General features: G+C 39.1%; 2 protein-coding genes across 3 annotated transcripts in view; one reads left to right on the forward strand and one right to left on the reverse strand.

Moving 5' to 3' along the window:
- Acss2 (acyl-CoA synthetase short chain family member 2) overlaps positions 1–16,628 on the reverse strand; it is a 45,450-nt gene that overhangs the window by 14,103 nt on the left and 14,719 nt on the right. For both annotated transcript variants that reach the window (XM_047540924.1, XM_047540922.1), the window contains exons 3-5: positions 649–740; positions 354–457; positions 42–114 (exon numbers count right to left, since the gene is read on the reverse strand). In XM_047540924.1, the coding sequence (XP_047396880.1) occupies positions 42–114; positions 354–457; positions 649–740 (269 nt within the window). The remainder of the gene's footprint in view (positions 1–41; positions 115–353; positions 458–648; positions 741–16,628) is intronic.
- LOC124972589 (eukaryotic translation initiation factor 1-like) lies at positions 3,745–14,241 on the forward strand. Its single transcript, XM_047537085.1, has 2 exons — positions 3,745–3,754; positions 13,597–14,241. The coding sequence occupies exons 1-2, from the start codon at positions 3,745–3,747 to the stop codon at positions 13,968–13,970; spliced, it is 384 nt and encodes a 127-aa protein (XP_047393041.1). The 3' UTR covers positions 13,971–14,241.

The following is a 16,628-nucleotide window of genomic DNA, read 5'->3' on the forward strand; positions in this document are numbered from 1 at the left end:
GGACTCAAGGGTTTTGGAGAATGAGTGAGAAAATTAGTCACCTGTAGTGATGAGAAGGCTGCAACTGGAATCCAGGATCCGTTCACATAAAGACTCTGCAGAGAAGCCTGCAAACTAGGGAGGGAAAGAAAAACTGAAGGAGAGAGGGAGGCCCCAGAGATTGAGTGAACAAGGAAAGAAGTGCTCATGAAACAGGATCTCTAAGCCAGGGTCCTGAATAACTGAGTTGGACCTATGACACAAACACTCTAAGCTCCTTAGTTTGTTATTTAAAATCTGTCACCCAAGCCCAACCTATTTCTCCAGAGTCCTGTCCCCATCTACTACCCCTTTTCACCAGTCCAGACTCCTACCACAATGGAGTGCAAAGCCCCCAGGCGGGCACATGCCAGCATGGCCACCACGAGCTCCAAGATCATGGGCATGTAGATGGCCACTCGGTCACCCTTCTGAATGCCTGCAGGTAAAAGACACAGAACATGGACCATGGACCCTTCCTGATGCTACTTATTCCTTCCCATCCAGCTGGCCCTCCTCCCAGCTAACTTTTCTGCCCCTCTAATACCAGATTTTTATTCCATCCTGTCTTCTCCCCACAAATCCTCAGATATCCCAAGGTCAGGCCCTTTCCCACACCCCCACACTCACCCAGTTTACGGAGAACATTGCTGAACTGACAAACTTGGACCAGAAGTTCACGGTATGTAATCTGGGTGGTCTCCCCTGGCTCATTGCCCTCCCTGAGATACACCAGAAAGAACAAGTGATTAGGGGTACAACTTCATCCTCAAACAAGAGACAGGAATAGTCATAAAATCTATCCAGTAACGATAAGGCCTGGAACTGTCCTGTGAGAGTAAGCTATCTTCCACCACACCTGAGCTGACTGGACAGATACTCTGGCCTTTATATTGTGTGTGTGTGTGTGTGTGATTGAAAAGTACACTATCTCTGGGTCTCATTTTTTTATGTTTATAAGATTGGGGTGATGGTTGCTTCTTTTCCATCCTGGGAATATGTTAAGAAGAAATAATATCACAGATGTGACTCTTCCTAATAAGGATCAAGACTGCATTGGTGTTATTCAGAATAGGGTCTCCAGATCACTCACATCCCTGTTACCTATGGAATTTGTTAAAACATAGATTCCTAGGCCCAAACTCAGACCTACTGAATCAGAACCACAGAATCCAAAAATGTGCTTCTTTTTGTTGTTGTTGTTGTTGTTGTTGGGTGTGCTGGGGATTGAACCCAGGGCCTTGTGCATGCGAGGCAAGCACTCTACCAACTGAACTATCTCCCCGGCCCCCCAAAAATGTACTTCTTTATTATAAGCTGGTACAAAGAATCAGTGGGTGATTCTGATGTCCATTTAATGTTTGGAAATCATCACCTGTGGGCTGGGGAAATTACTCAGTGGTAGAGTACTTGCCTAGCATGCATGAAACCCTGGGTTCAATCCCCAGCACTGTAAAACAAACAAAACAACAACAACAAAAAAAAAACAAGAAGTTTCCTTCAGTATTTGTTCCAATTTGATTTTTTTTGGTGGTGGTGGCGGGGAATTGGAGATTGAACCCAGGGGCACTTAACCACTAAGCCTTTTTAATTTTTTATTTTGAGACAGGGTATCACTTAGTTGCTTAGAGCCTTGCTAAAATGCTGAGGCTGACCTCAAACTTGCAATCCTCCTGCCTCAGCCTCAAGTCACTGGGATGACAGGCATGCATACACCATTACATCCAGCAAGTGGTACTCCATAAATGTCTCCCAATCACTTTGCCTACTGGCAACCACTACTACTAATATTTTGTGTGTCTTTCCAGAGACAATCAATTAGCAGATAGGGAGGGCCACTCTTAGTAGGATACGGAGTCTAGACTAACTCAAGTTATTATGGAGTGACCATAATAACTACTTCGGAAGAAGTCTATTTGTTAGCATTTTTCCTAAGATCCTTGGGATAGTAACGAAGACCAAAATTCAAAAATTGAATTTTGGGTCTGGGGGTATAGCTCAGTTGATAGAGTGCTTACGTAGCATGCATAGAGCCCTAGGTTCAATCCCCAGCACCACAAAAAAACAATTTTTGAATTTTATTGTTGTGGTAGTGCTGCTAGGAATTGAACCCAAGGCCTCATGTGAAACAGGCAAGCACTCTACCACTAAGTCACATTCCCAGCACTAAAAATTAAATATCAAAAAAATAGATTTTTGTTAAAGGGATAAGTACCACACAGTCTCTAACCAAGCACAGGATAACAGTGATGGGAAGAGCTGCTCTATTCAAGAGAGAGGCCCATTGTAGACAAGCATGTATTTATACATCTATGTTTATATATTCTCATTTTATACACAAATGATGGTATACAATACACACTATTCTGTATCTTATTTTTAAAACTCAGTATTTTATATATACAATAAACTACACAAATCTTAAGTGTACAACTCAGTCATCTTGGTTTTAAAAATTTAATAATATATATTGATATCATTCTCCATCAAGACTAAAAGAGCTGTTTCATTCTCTTTGTCCATTGTACATACCATAATTTATTTAACAATAAATTCTTCAATGAATATATTCATATATACATTACCTGCAACTATATCTAAAGGATGAATTAATAAAAATTTAATTGTTGGACATTTTAAATATTGATAAATATTAGGAGACAAGCACATTAGGTAAAAGGGTCAAAGAACACCTCTCCCTGGAGAAGTGAATTTTGGCTAAGAACTGAATAATAAGAAGTAGGTTGAGCCTAACTATCATGTATAACTATAAAGCTCTAAAAAAACAAAGAGTAGGTAACCATATTAATTCTTGAGAAGTATATTTAAAGCAGAGAGAGAGAGCATCAAATGGAAAGGCACTAAGGCCTTTTCAAAGAACCAAAAGGAAGTCAGTATGACTGGAATACAATGAACAAGAGGTTAGATAAGAATGAGCACTAGACAACAGCCAAATCATGTAGGACCTCATAGGCAATTGTAAGAAGTTTGAATTTTATTCTACATGGGTTCTTCCTGGTTTCCCTTACACACAAAGCTCAAGCCCACTTCCATACTTTTGATCAAGTCATTGCTCCTTCTCGGAATGTTTCTTGTCCTCCTTTAGACACAGCACCATGTAGCTCTCCCTCAGCACCTCAGGCCTTTGCATTCCCTCTCCTTCCTTACTACCCAGAATACTTATGAAGGAGGAAACTGAAACCTAGAGAGATGTAGTAGCCAGCCAAGGTCACATAATAATAAGTGGAAGAGCCAAGAATAGATTCTCAGGGCTTCTGATTTCATGTCAGGACTCTTCCTCATAGTGTGAAGGACAGGGACTGGCAGGGAAGTCACGTCTTTTCTTACCGACAAAGGTTACACAGAAGATTATCAGCCTCTTTCCAGCTTCTGGCTTGATGAGTCAGTTACTATCCTCTCCTTGGCTTTAACCCTTCTATGGTTAAGAGAAGCCAAGCACAGAGAGCTTACTAAAGTGAGAAAGAACAAGGAGAGAGGGAGCTGGCAAATGGCCCTGAATGTCAGAGGCAGAAAAGCCATTTCCTTAACCAGCCCCCTTACCAATGTTATAGGAACATTAGAACATTTCCAGTTACAGCTGAATGCTGACATATATATCCTCATACATGTGTCCCCACGTGTGTACCATATACCAGCTCACCTATGTGTACTCACTTACATAAAAAGTGTAAACATTCTAGGCACAAAAGTAGTCTATCTGTACACATGGACACAGGTAAGCATAAATATATGTATCTAGAACTAAAACATGGGCCATCTGTAAGCGCCACATGCACATACCCACTATTTTTTCATGAAACTACATTATTTGAAATTATCTCATTTATTTTATTTGTATATTATCCATTTGTATATTATCCAGCTTCACTGGAGCTCATGTCCTTTATAAGCTCCATGATAGCAGAGACCTCATCTGGCTTGTTTATTGCTACCTCCCTAGCACCTGGAATATAGCCTGGTACACAGAAGGTAAACAGGAATATATAGGCACAACCTATACAAGTACAGTTTACTTGAAACCACTTCCAGTCACACATGTGTGTGTACACACACACACAGTGTACATTTCTCTCCCTGGCCATGGGCTCAAGTTCTACATTATTGATCTAGGCACCTTACTCATTCCAGTGTCTTCTTTCTCTGATATATATACCAGGCTGGGGCCCTTGGCTGGTTGCAAGTGGGGAGGGGACAGGGTACTGGCCTACCACAAGATCCCAAACCTCTAGGATGTTAGAGCTCTTTACAGAGCATCCAATTTTATCTCTAACTCTGAGAGTCAAGGAGACTGTAAGTTTTGCTTGGCATCACAGAGTAGGCTGTAAAAGAGCAGGGACAAGGACTTAAAGTCCAAACCTCTTCCCTTCACATTATGAGTTGCAAACTCAAAACTTAACAGGGTCCAGGAAGGTAATATAAAAGAATAAAGTAGACCACATGAAAGAAAATTTTTGACAAAGACAAGATATTATTCTCGTTCCTCTTTTCTTTTTCTTATCTTTCTTTTTTCTTTCTTTCTTTTCTTTTTTTTTTTTTTTTTTTAGTTCCCCAGCCCCACTCCTTCACTTCTCCTCTTAACTTTTCTTTAAAAAAAAAAAAAACAGCAACAACTGCAGTAGAGGGCTCACCCACCATCCAATAGGCCCTGGTTCAGAACCCAGCCCCTCAAGGGTAGGGCAGGGGAAAATGGCAAAGTACACTTTACTAGCATGCCTGCAATCACAGCTACTTGGGAGGCTGAGGCAGGAGGATGGCAAGTTTGAGGACATCCCAGGCAACTTAGGGAGAAAAATAAAAGGAGCTGGAGTGGTAGTACACTTGCTAGTATGTGCAAGGCCCTGGCTTCCATCCTCAGTATTAGAAAGAGAGAGAGAGAGAGAAATAGCAACATATCAACACTTAGCCTTAGTTTTGGTGAAAATGTTAATGGGGGGCAGCAACTAGAAAATTGGAGAATGCATGTTCTGGCAAAAAAAAAAAAAAAGAAGAAGAAGGCATTTAGTACCTGAATTTAGTTACTGTTGACTTTGTCTGCTGGCTCAGGTGCCAATTTTTTTCGAATTTTCAAGAGATTCCTTGAATCTATTTTTTGTCAAAACATCTGAATTTTTAAGTGTTGACAACAAATTTTAAAACTTTTAAATGCTGTGGGCCAAACAAAACTATTAATGAATGACTACTGATTGGGAACCTTTGCTACAAACCAAGTCATATACCCTTCCTCTGGAGGCCATATGGTTAATGAGACAACCCAGGGTTCACGATCACTAGGTCCTTCTCATGTCCTTCCTCCAAGGAATCTTCTCCAGGGAGCTCTCTCTAACTACCTCATCCTTACATTCTCCAAATTTACTTCAATACATTATTGACTCAAAATATATTTAGAAGTAGGTGAGAGTAGAGAAACAACTTCTCTTCACATTTATTGCTACTGTCCCAGTCCAATATCACCATTAGGCAAGTCAGATTGTATCATTACTCCACTCAAAATACTCAGATTGCTCCCCATATAATCTTAAGTAAAAGTCAAAGTCCTTACAACAACCTACTAGTTCCTATGTGATCCAGTCCTTCTCTATTTTCATATATTATTGTTCTCTCTTCCTCTCCTCCCTCTGCTGTACCAAAGGGAGGTGTTTGGTAAAAACACCAAACGCACTTAAACTCAGAGCTTTGTCCTCCACTTGGAGCATTCCTCCACCTAGATAGCCACACAGTTTATTCTCTTTGAGTCATTGTTCAAATGTTGGTTTCTCAGTGGGGTCATTTTTCACTATCCCATATAAGAGTACACCCTGTCCCGTTTAACCTCATGTGCACCAAGTTAACATCTTCCATGAAGTCTTCCTTAGTTTCCCTTTACCCCCATCTACCCAGAAGCTGAAATTTCCCCCTTTTTCCCAAGGTCCTTTATGTCACTTTCCTTGTGATTTGCTTTTTCACCTTGTATTACACCTTGGAAGAAAGAGATCATGTTTTCTTCTCTGTCTCCTCCAAGCATAGCTGGCACAATAGATATTCAAGAGTCATGGTCAAATCATTGAAAGACTGATAATTGACTAGTGACAGGGAAGATTAGTATTCCCCTCTTTATATGAGAAAGACAGACATTAAATTGAAGATTCTAATTCCCAAAACTACAAGCAAAGGACAAAATAGAAATAAAGAACTAAGAGAAAGGTAGGTGGGAGGGCTTGGAGTATAGTTCAGTGGTAGAGCACTCATCTAGCATGCATGAGACCCTAGGTTCAATCCCTAAGAAAAAGAAAAGAAAAAAAAATAAAGATAGGTGAGAAAACTGAGTTCTTTATAGATACATTGAAGGAAAGGGTCTACTGGCAAGTAGGGTCTTCCAGAGGAGAAACACTCAGATAAGGAGTCAAACCTGCTATAAGAGTAGCACCCCACTGAGATGTTTAAGGAAAAGATAAGATATTGAAGGGTATGATAGCAATTCTTAAATATCTATTATCTCTATTCATTCCACCTTAGTTTAAGCTGCCCTCATCTGTTGCCTGTATGACCACAATGGCCCCTTAACTGGTCTCTCACTTCATTCTTTCTCCCTTCCAATCCATACATCATTTGGAATGATCTATTAAAAACATAAATCATACCACATCATCTCTCCTACCTAAACCCGTTTAATGAATTCCATTGCATATAGAAAAAATATCCAAATTTCCAAATCCTGTATCCTCTCCAACTTCATCTCATGCAATTCTCTTATTCTGTTTACTAGACCTCAAACACACCGGTCTTTAGAAGGACAGAACATTCCATGGTTTTTTTAATATCTTTTCCCAACTCTTTGAATGGCTCTTATGTTTCAGGTCTCAGCTTAAATGTCACCTTCTTAGTGAGGCTTTCTCTGATCACCTTTAATAACATCAGTCCTTCTTGTTATTCTTCATTACAACATTCCCTTTATTTTCTTTGTGGCACTTTTCTTTCTTTCTTTTTTTAATTTATTTTTATTGTAAACAAATGGGATACATGTTGTTTCTGTTTGTACATGGAGTAACAGCATACCATTTGCGTAATCATACATTTACATAGGGTAATGATGTTTGATTCATTCTGTTATTTTTTTCCTTCCCCCCTCCCCTTCCATTCCTCTTTTCCCTCTATACAGTCCCTCCTTCCTCCATTCTTGCCCCCCCTCCCACCCTCCATTATGTGCCATCATCCACTTATCAGTGAGATCATTCGCCCTTTGGATTTTTGAGATTGGCTTATCTTACTTAGCATGATATTCTCCAATTTCATCCATTTGTGTGACACTTTTCTTAAGGTATGCTTCTCTAGTTCTTCCCCACCCCCTCTAATTGTCTGTCTCCCCTACTAGGCAGAGGCAGCTTCTGAAGGTAGAGATTAGGTTGGTCTTTATCACTGCTGAATTCCTAAGGCCTTGAACAAAACCTTGTATATAGTAGGTATTCAATAATATTTCTGGATGAATGAATGAGTGAATGAATCTGAAGTATTGTTGTAACAAAGAAACACACCAGCATTATGTAACTATAAATGAAACAGCTAGGTCAGTGAGAGAGCTCAATATAAAGAAAGCATTCTGTCAGAGTTGTCCAAAGATGGAAGGTACTCCTTTAGGAACTTCCAACTCTGAAGATATCATGAACAATTTGGGATTTGCAGAACACTAAAGAGTATATTCTGCCATGTGGACCAAGCTAATCCAGTGTTTCTCAAAATGTGGTCAGATAGTGTTTATAATGCACATTCCAATTCCCACTTCACACAGCTGCAGGATGGTCAGATGTATAGTTTGGGTCAGGGAAACACTTACTTCTACAAGATCATTCTCCAGGGAAGGGACCTTGGAGTTTCATCTTACAAGCTTCCCACATAATTCATGTTCACTAAAGGCTGAGATGACCTGTAAGGCCCTTCCAACTTCAAGATTCTTTCATTTTATAAAATGAAGAAATAATTTGAAAGAGTTCTATGATCCATAGAAATATGGATACACAAATATGAGGCACTCTGAGGTAAGTATGCCCTCAAGTTATTTTCCCTTTCACCAAGGGAGAAAGAAATGGAAGCAATGTAACTTGACAAATTAGCAACCTAATGTTCCCTCTGGGTACTTCTGCCCTCGATGCAGTGAGGAAGGAGAAAGGCTGAAAGAGGAAATGGAAGGAGGTACACCCCAAAACTCATCACGAATCACTCAGAATGCCAAAAGCAAATGAAGTTTTTGAGATCTACCAGTTTTACTTGCAGACGACAAACCTAAGGCACAGAAATGGGAAATGATGACTTCAAGGTTACTTAGCACATTACTGACAACATTATTCTAAAGTAGTGCTGTTCAATAAGTGGTAGTCACTATCCACACAGAGCTATTAAACGCTTGAAAATGAATTTTTATTTTCAATAAAGTTATTTAATTTCAATAAGTTTAAATATGAATAATCACATGTAGCTAATGGTTACCATATTGGATAGAGTGGTTCTGTAACTAAATGTCTCTAGTTCAGGACACTGTTTTCCCAAATGACATGGTATCCAAAAGAGACAGGTATTGTTTCCAAAGCAAAAAAACAAACAAACAAAAAGTATAAGGATAAGGATAAGGAAGAAATCAAAATCAAAGTGTGGTTGAAGACTGCTAAGGATGGACTTTTAGTAGGCTATCAGAAATTTATCATTATCTTTGGCTTCTCCCTCACTTCTGTTCTTTTCAAAACTTCTATAGATCTCTGGTTTCAAGTGATAGCTAGTTTTCAGATACTAATGCAGCCTCATCCAGCTCCTGATTTAAAAACTGGAATCAACTGTCAACCTATCACTTGAACCTGGAAGTACTTCCCATTAACTATAAAACTGATGAAACTAGAGTAGAAAGTTTCAATAAGAAGAGAAATACCTGCCTAAACTTAGTTTACCTTTTATTCCTCCCTGATTCAGAAAGCCAGTCCTGTACCAAGTGATCTTCAAAAAGCAGGAATGATGAAGGAAATACAAATAAAACCACAATGATATCCCACTTCACACCCACTAAGGCAACCATAATAAAACAGACAGATAATAATGTGTTAGCAAGCATGTGGAGAATTGGAAACCTCATGTACTGCTGGTGGGAATATAAAATGATTCAGTCACTTTGGAAAAGAGACTAGCAATTCCTCAAAAGGCTAAGTACAGAGTTACCATATGACCCAGCAATTATACTCTGAAATATATACCCACTAGACTTGAAAGCATATATATATATATGTATACACACATATATATGTACATACACACGCACACACACATACACACAAAAATTTGTATACAAATGCCCATAGTAACATTATTCAGCTATCAAAAAAACGGAAATATCATCCCAGCTACTTGGGAGGTTGAAGCAGGAGAACTGCAAGTTCAAGGTCAGCCCAGGCAACTCAGCAAGACGCTGTCTCAAAATAAAATTTTTAAAAGGGATGGGGATGTAGGTCAGTGACGGAATGCTTGCCTAGCATGCCTGGGGCCCTGGGTTCAATCCCCAGTAACACACACACACACACACACACACACACACACACCCCTTTCAATTGAGGAATGTATAAGTAAAAATATGGTATATCCATACAAAGGAACATTACTCATCTATAAAAAGGATGAAATACTGATACATGCTAAAACACGGATAAACACTGAAAACATGCTATTGGGCATATTGGCACAAAGCCTGTATCAGTGGCTCAGGAGGCTGAGGCCAGAGGATCACAAGTTCGAGACCAGCCTCAGCAATTCAGTGAGGCCCTAAGCAACTTAATGAGACCATGTCTTAAAAAGGTAAAAAAAAAAAAAAAAAAAGGCTGAGGATGTGGCTCAGTGATTAAGCACACTTGGGTTCAATCCCCAGTATCAACAACCAAAATTATGCTAAGAGTCAGAAACAAAAGGCAACATATTGTATGATTCCATTCATATGAAACGTCCAGAATAGTCAGAGTCATAGAATCAGAAAATAGATTAATGGTTGTCTAAAACTGGAGTGGGGAAAGTTGAGAGGAAATAAGGAATGACTTTTATTGAGGAAGGATTTTCTTTTGGGGTGATGAAATGTTCTAAAATTGATTGGGTAATGGCTATACACCTCTGTGAATATCATTGAAATATACATTTAAAACCATTTGTACACTTTAAATGGATAAATTGTTTGGTATAAATTACATCTCAATAAAAAAAATCTCACTGACTTCCAATTAATTATAATAAACATACAGATTAATTTAGAAAAAAAAACAGACATCTTTATAAGTCTTCCTTTCCAGGAAGATTATTAACTATTATTTCATCAGAAAAAATTAATATTATTCGTCTGTTCATTCATTCATTTCTTCTTGGCTTGTTGGCACTTTTTTAGTAATATTATAGTCATGTAGACATCTGTTTCCTTCTCAGTGCCTAGCACCAAGTTTATATATGGTGGGCATTTTATTTATAATTGTGAAATGAATGAATAAAATAATGAATGAATAAATAAACAAACTTATGACTGCTCTTATGATCAGATGAATCCAGGCTAATCAGAGAGAGGAAATGCGGGAGGAAGGAGCGGGGGTAAGAGAAGATATAGACAAAGAAGATAGACCCTGGACAGGCAGGGGAAATGGTAGACACAGAGAAGAAAAGAGTGTGGAACTTTTGGAATGGAATAGAGAAGAGTTTCTTGAACCCCTAAAGTGGACTCAGTCCTGGACTCCATGCCATGAGAGAGACTGGAAGAAGGCCCTGGAGCTGAAGTTCAAAGTATAGTACTTGCTCTGTAATCTGTGCTATTATTGTACCCTGTCCTCTGGCCAGCTATTTTCAGGACTTAATCCAAAGACCTTGTGCCTGTTCCCCTTGGAAGGTAGTTTTGGTGCCAGCTGGACTCTGTACCTCTTCTCTGTTGAGAAGACCTAACATGTGCCAGTACAGAAGGTAACCCTTTTCTCACTGCCTACATGCCTACTTATAGGAGGGAAATCTTACACAATTGTTCCTACCATCCTGTGACACAGCTGGCCTTACCCATAATAAGTGAATGAGGGCAGCTCTCAAATCTTTTATTATCATGGTATCTGGAATACTGCCTAAAAGAGAAATGCAAGTAGGCGCCAGGGGTGGTGGAGTGCTTGCCTAGAATGCATGAGGTTCTGGGTTCAGTCCCTAGCAGGGAAAGAGAGACAGAGGGAAGGAGAGAGAGAGAGAGAGAGAGAGAGAGAGAGAGAGAGAGAGAGAGAGAGAGAGAGAGAGAGAGATTGAGATTTCATTATAATGGTTCTGTTATCTAGGCAAATAGCATTGTTTAAATGGTTTGTCTTCAATCTTGTCTACTCTATTTCTGTGGGCACCTAAACATAAAAGTATTAGGAGATTAAATATCTAGATCTCAAATTTCATGTGTAATATTTCCTAACACTGATCTGTTAAGAAATCTGGAGTTGGTTCCCCTTGCCTACTCTCTCCTTCACAGATTCCCTTCTCCCATGTTATAAAACATGTCATATTCTCTCTTTTATCACAAACTTAATTATGGGGAGAATAAAACCCAAGGCCTCACATATGCTAAAATATGCACTCCACCACTAACATACATCCCTAACCCCTAAATAATTATTTTTCAATGACCAACCCTGACATCAGAATTGTCTGAGGAGGTTGTAAAAATACAAGTCAGGAATGGGAGTGTAACTCAGTGGTAAAGTACTTGATAGCAAGTGCAAAGCCCTGAGTTCAATCCCCAGCATCACCAAAAAAAAAAAAAAAAAAAAAAAAAAAAAGGCAGATGTTTTATCTTCTGGAGATTCTGATTCATTGATTCATTAAGTTTGGGTGGGGTCACAGATTCCTAATAAGATCCTCAGGCACTTATTTAAACACACTAAAATTTGGGAAGTCCTGGCTCTGAATAGGAGTCACCAGATTTATTGTTTACTTCTTATTCAGTGTATGAATGGCACATAATGAGCCTCAGTTTCCTTCTTGATAAAATATAAGATGGGAGAAGACAAATGGAAGGAGGGGGAAGGTTAGATGGATAATCTCTAACATGTCTTGAATTCTGGTTCCATTTCACCCTTCCAGCAGCAGGGAATGGGTCCTCAAAATCAGTTTCAAAAAAAAAAAAAAGAGGCAGACACAGAGAGGAAGAGTGTGGAATTTGTGGAATGGAATTGGGAGTCATGTCAAGAACTGTTTCTTGAGTCCCCACAGTAGGCTCATTCCTAGACCTCTGTGCCATGGGAGAGAATGAAAGAAGCCCGTGGATCTGGGTGAGATTCAGGATATGGGTCTCATATGGGAACCCAATACTTATATGGGAAAGAGGGGGGAAAAAAGAACAAACTTAGCTAAGGTAGAGACCAAAGAAAACTAATGAAACCTACCATGCCTGCCTCACATGGTTATATAAATCAATACAAATTCAGTTAATTCCTCAAATGAATGCTTAAAAATACATTGCCTCACCTGATCCTCACAACTACCTTAGTAGCAGGAGGAACACCTATTATTATCCCAATTTTTTTTTTTTTTTTTTTTTTTGGTACTGGGGATCAAACTCAGGGCCTTGCACTTGTGAGACAAGCGCTCTACCAGCTGAGCTATCTCCCCAGCCCTATTATTCCAATTTTAAAGATACAAGAAATCCAAAAGAAGAGATTTGCCAATGCCACAGAGGGTTAAAGGTAAATCTGACAAGGTTCAAGGTTTCTGACTTCCAGACTAGTGTATGTTCCACTGCACCAATGTGAAGCGCACCCAAATGAACTTGGAGAAGTCTCTCCTAAAAATCTCCAGGAACACTGTCATAAGCTGAGGAGGAGACTCCCAGCCACTTTGAATTCTAGACTGGGGTCAAGACCACATTTACTATGATCTCTTCAACCTCCTGATAACTTCCTGAAAGACCCAAAACTCAAGACAGGAAGCTCTCATGTTCTTGAACCTTCATAGTTCTTGACTTGTCAAGTGTCACAGAAGCAGGTTTATACCCATTTGCTCCTGGAGACATTTCTCCCACCTCCCCATCCTCTTCCTTGAAATAAGAGAAAGAACATTGTTCCCAACATTTCCTAAATAAAATTGCACCTCACAGGCAAAAATCTTGCCCCCATAAGATTGTGAGATCCACAAGGACAAGAAATAGATTTCTCCTGTATTTTGCTATACTCTAAGCACTTATTAGAGTACCTGACATATCTATAAAAATAAAATTAGATTTCTGACAGTATATTTCATATCATGTGAAAACAACTGGATTTTCACCAAATCTGGATGTCACTTTTAAGATTCTCTAACTTAATATTTGTGGTAGTTTGGAGAACATTTCAAAAGGTACAATAATCCTCAAAAGCAGCTAATACTAAAGTTCAATAAGAGACGGGTGTGACTGCTTGCTTGGGTAGATTTCCATGTATTAAAATATCATAGCTACCCTAGTCATTGAGTTGTTGTCCTGGACTCAACAGCTTCCCCCTTGAGCTCCCTCCCCAACTCCCAACCCCACCACCTGCCTATTGCCCAGCTGTTCCATAGGCTGTTTCCACTGAGGAAAAGGAATCATATTGTATGTCTGCAATCTAGAAACTCTACTCTTTCAACCCCTTGCTAATGCAAGTAAGGGTGATAACCTGCTTCCTGCTGGCACTGAGGATTATATCCATGTAAGAATTCAACAGACAGGAAAAAAAATTCAACAGAGAAGTGGCAGGAAGATCCCTTCTACTGTCCAAGGGATTGCTGACAAGTATGATGAAAAGAAACTAGTGAAGGCATTTAAGAAGAAATTTGCCTCCAATTACACTGTAATTGAGCATCCAGAAAATGGAAAAATAATTCAGCTAAAGGGTGACCAGCACAAGAACATAAGTCAGTTCCTAGTAGAGACTGGATGGCATAAGGATAATCAACTGAAGGTTCATGGGTTTTAAGTGCTTGTGGCTCCCTGAAGCTTAAGTAAAGGTTTCCTTGCAATGAGTAGAATTTCCCTTCTGTCCCTTGTCACAAGTTTAAAAACCTCACAGCTTGTATAATGTTTTTCACTTGGACCACTTTAACTGCTTCATACAATACACAGAAATGAAAAGAGCCTACATATTGAGGGGTGGGGGCAAAAGGAAGCAAACACTGGTTTCAAAAATGAACTTCTAGTTAAAAATCACACTCCAAAATGCAGGTCTTGCCAGGCACAGTGGCACATGCCTGTAATCCCAACAACTCAGGAGGCTGGCAGGAGTATTGCAAGTTGGAGGCCAGCCTCAAACACTTAGTGAGACCCTGTCTCAAAATAAAATATTTTAAAAAAGACTGGGGATGTGGATCAGTGGTAAATCACCCCTGAGTTCAAATCCCCAACCTAAATAAATAAATAAATACAGAAAGGGAGAGAGAGAGAGAGAGAGAGAGAGAGAGAGAGAGAGAGAGAGAGAGAGATATGCAGGTGTTGATATGTTAGAAATATTTCCTGCATGAGCAACTGTATATACTACAATCCAGGGTAAAAATAACTTCAGGGTCTTAAATAAAACCATAAAACTTTAAATAAGTAGAACAGACCTTAGATGAGGGCTATCTCAAAGCTTCCATCCCCAAAAGAGATATCAGGTAATGACTAAGGTCCTCCTAGACCTAAGGTCCTGTATATTCCTTATCCCACCTCTGCTTCAAAATTATAAGCTCCCTGATGCCTAGTGCATGAGTTCATACTGCTCCCATATATTTTTGGCTCAGCCCTGTATCCTAGGACTCTGCACTACCTTAACTGATCAATCTGAGTTATGATGTTCCTCTAGGCCTACCTTTAGTGTTAGCTGAAGCTCCTGCAGTCCCTGGCCAAGAATGCTATAATGATAGGGAAATGAATGGTCAGGGGGAAAGCTCCAGATTAGAAGTCAAGAAAACTGAATTTTAGACCAAACTTTGCTACTTGTCACAATATGAGACCTTCTACAAATTAATTCACTTCTCTGGACCTCAGTTGCCTTAACAGTAAATAAAGGGAATATTTTGTTAAATGCATTTTCTAAATCTAGATTTTATTGTTGATTCTGAGGGCAAGAAAGAGAGTTAGAAAGTGAGAATTGGAAAAAACTTCACATGGTTCTGAAAGAATAAGCAGGGGGGCTGGGGAGATAGCTCAGCTGATAGAGTGCTTGCCTCGCAAGCACAAGGCCCTGAGTTCGATCCCCAGTACCGCAAAAAAAAAAAAAAAAAAAAAAAAGAATAAGCAGGACTTAGACTGACCCAGGTAAGGACAGTCCGACAGTCCTTGTTTTTATTTAGGGAGAGGGAACAGTCTTAGAGTTTAGGTGCAGAAGCTGAGAAGCATGACCAATCTAACGGTCAAAGTTAATTCTAAATAAGACTGAAAAGATAGAATATCAAGACAATGATCTATCTTCAAGTAGACTGAAGGACTATTCTAGATTAAAGGAGACTAAAAAGACATAACAACTGTATACTATATGTTATTCTTTGGCAGGGTCCTTCTACTATAAAAGACATTGGGACAACTTGGCAAAACTGCAACAGAGGGGCTGGGCTTATGACCCAGAGGTTGTGCGTTCACCTAGCACATGGGAGACACTGAGTTCCATCCTCAGCCCCACATAAAAAAATAAATGAATAAAATAAAGACACTATGTCCATCTACAACTTAATTTTTTTAAAAAACTTCAACAGAGTCTGAGGATTATATGGTTGTGATATATTAGCATTGATTTCCTTATTTTGATAGTTTTATTATAGTTATATAGTAGAAAGTACTATAAACACACTAAAGTGGTCAGGGATCCACATCACATCTACCCTTTAATGCATCAGTAAAGTTATTTGTATTGTACTTGCAACTTTTCTATAAATTTGAGAATTTTATAATTCTCATTGTAGTATTTTGAGAGTGTTTATTCATCTTCCATCTCAGCTAGTCCTTGTGGCAATCTTTGGAGATTTGAAGAACAAGATTTGCTATCTGATTTGAAAGATCAAGAAAATGAGGCTCAGAGGGATGTCATAACTTGCAAAAGATCACAAAGCAACTAGGGCCTCTGCCTAGACATCCTCATGAAAGGTTTTTTTTTTTTTTTTTTTTTTTTTTTTGTACCAGGAGTGCTTAACCACTGAGCCACATCCCAGGTCTTTTTATTTTTATTTTGAGACAGGATCCAACTAAGTTGCTGAGGCTGCCTCAGGCTCCCAAGTCACTGGGATTACAGGTACACACCACCATGCCCAGCTGGATAGTATGCTTATTCCTTTTAATATATACATGATCAAGAGAATGATGTTTTCAAAATGAAAATCTGTTAGGTCATACCTCTACTTCAAACTTTTCAATGAATCCCTAGCATTTGTCACATTGCATTTTTACATTTCTGTGTACGAAACATAAATTCCTACGCCTTCCCCCAGAGTTCTTCCTCCCAATATCTTCTCCATCTCAACTAATGGAGATTCCATTTTTCCAGTTGCTCACACACACACACACACCTGCATTCTCTTATACTGTTTATCAAGTTCATCAATAAATCCTATTGATTCTTCCTTCAAAATATCCAAAATCTGACCACTTTTCATGACCTCTAACATTT

Source organism: Sciurus carolinensis, chromosome 2, assembly GCF_902686445.1.
Source record: "Sciurus carolinensis chromosome 2, mSciCar1.2, whole genome shotgun sequence".
Lineage (NCBI taxonomy): Eukaryota > Metazoa > Chordata > Mammalia > Rodentia > Sciuridae > Sciurus > Sciurus carolinensis.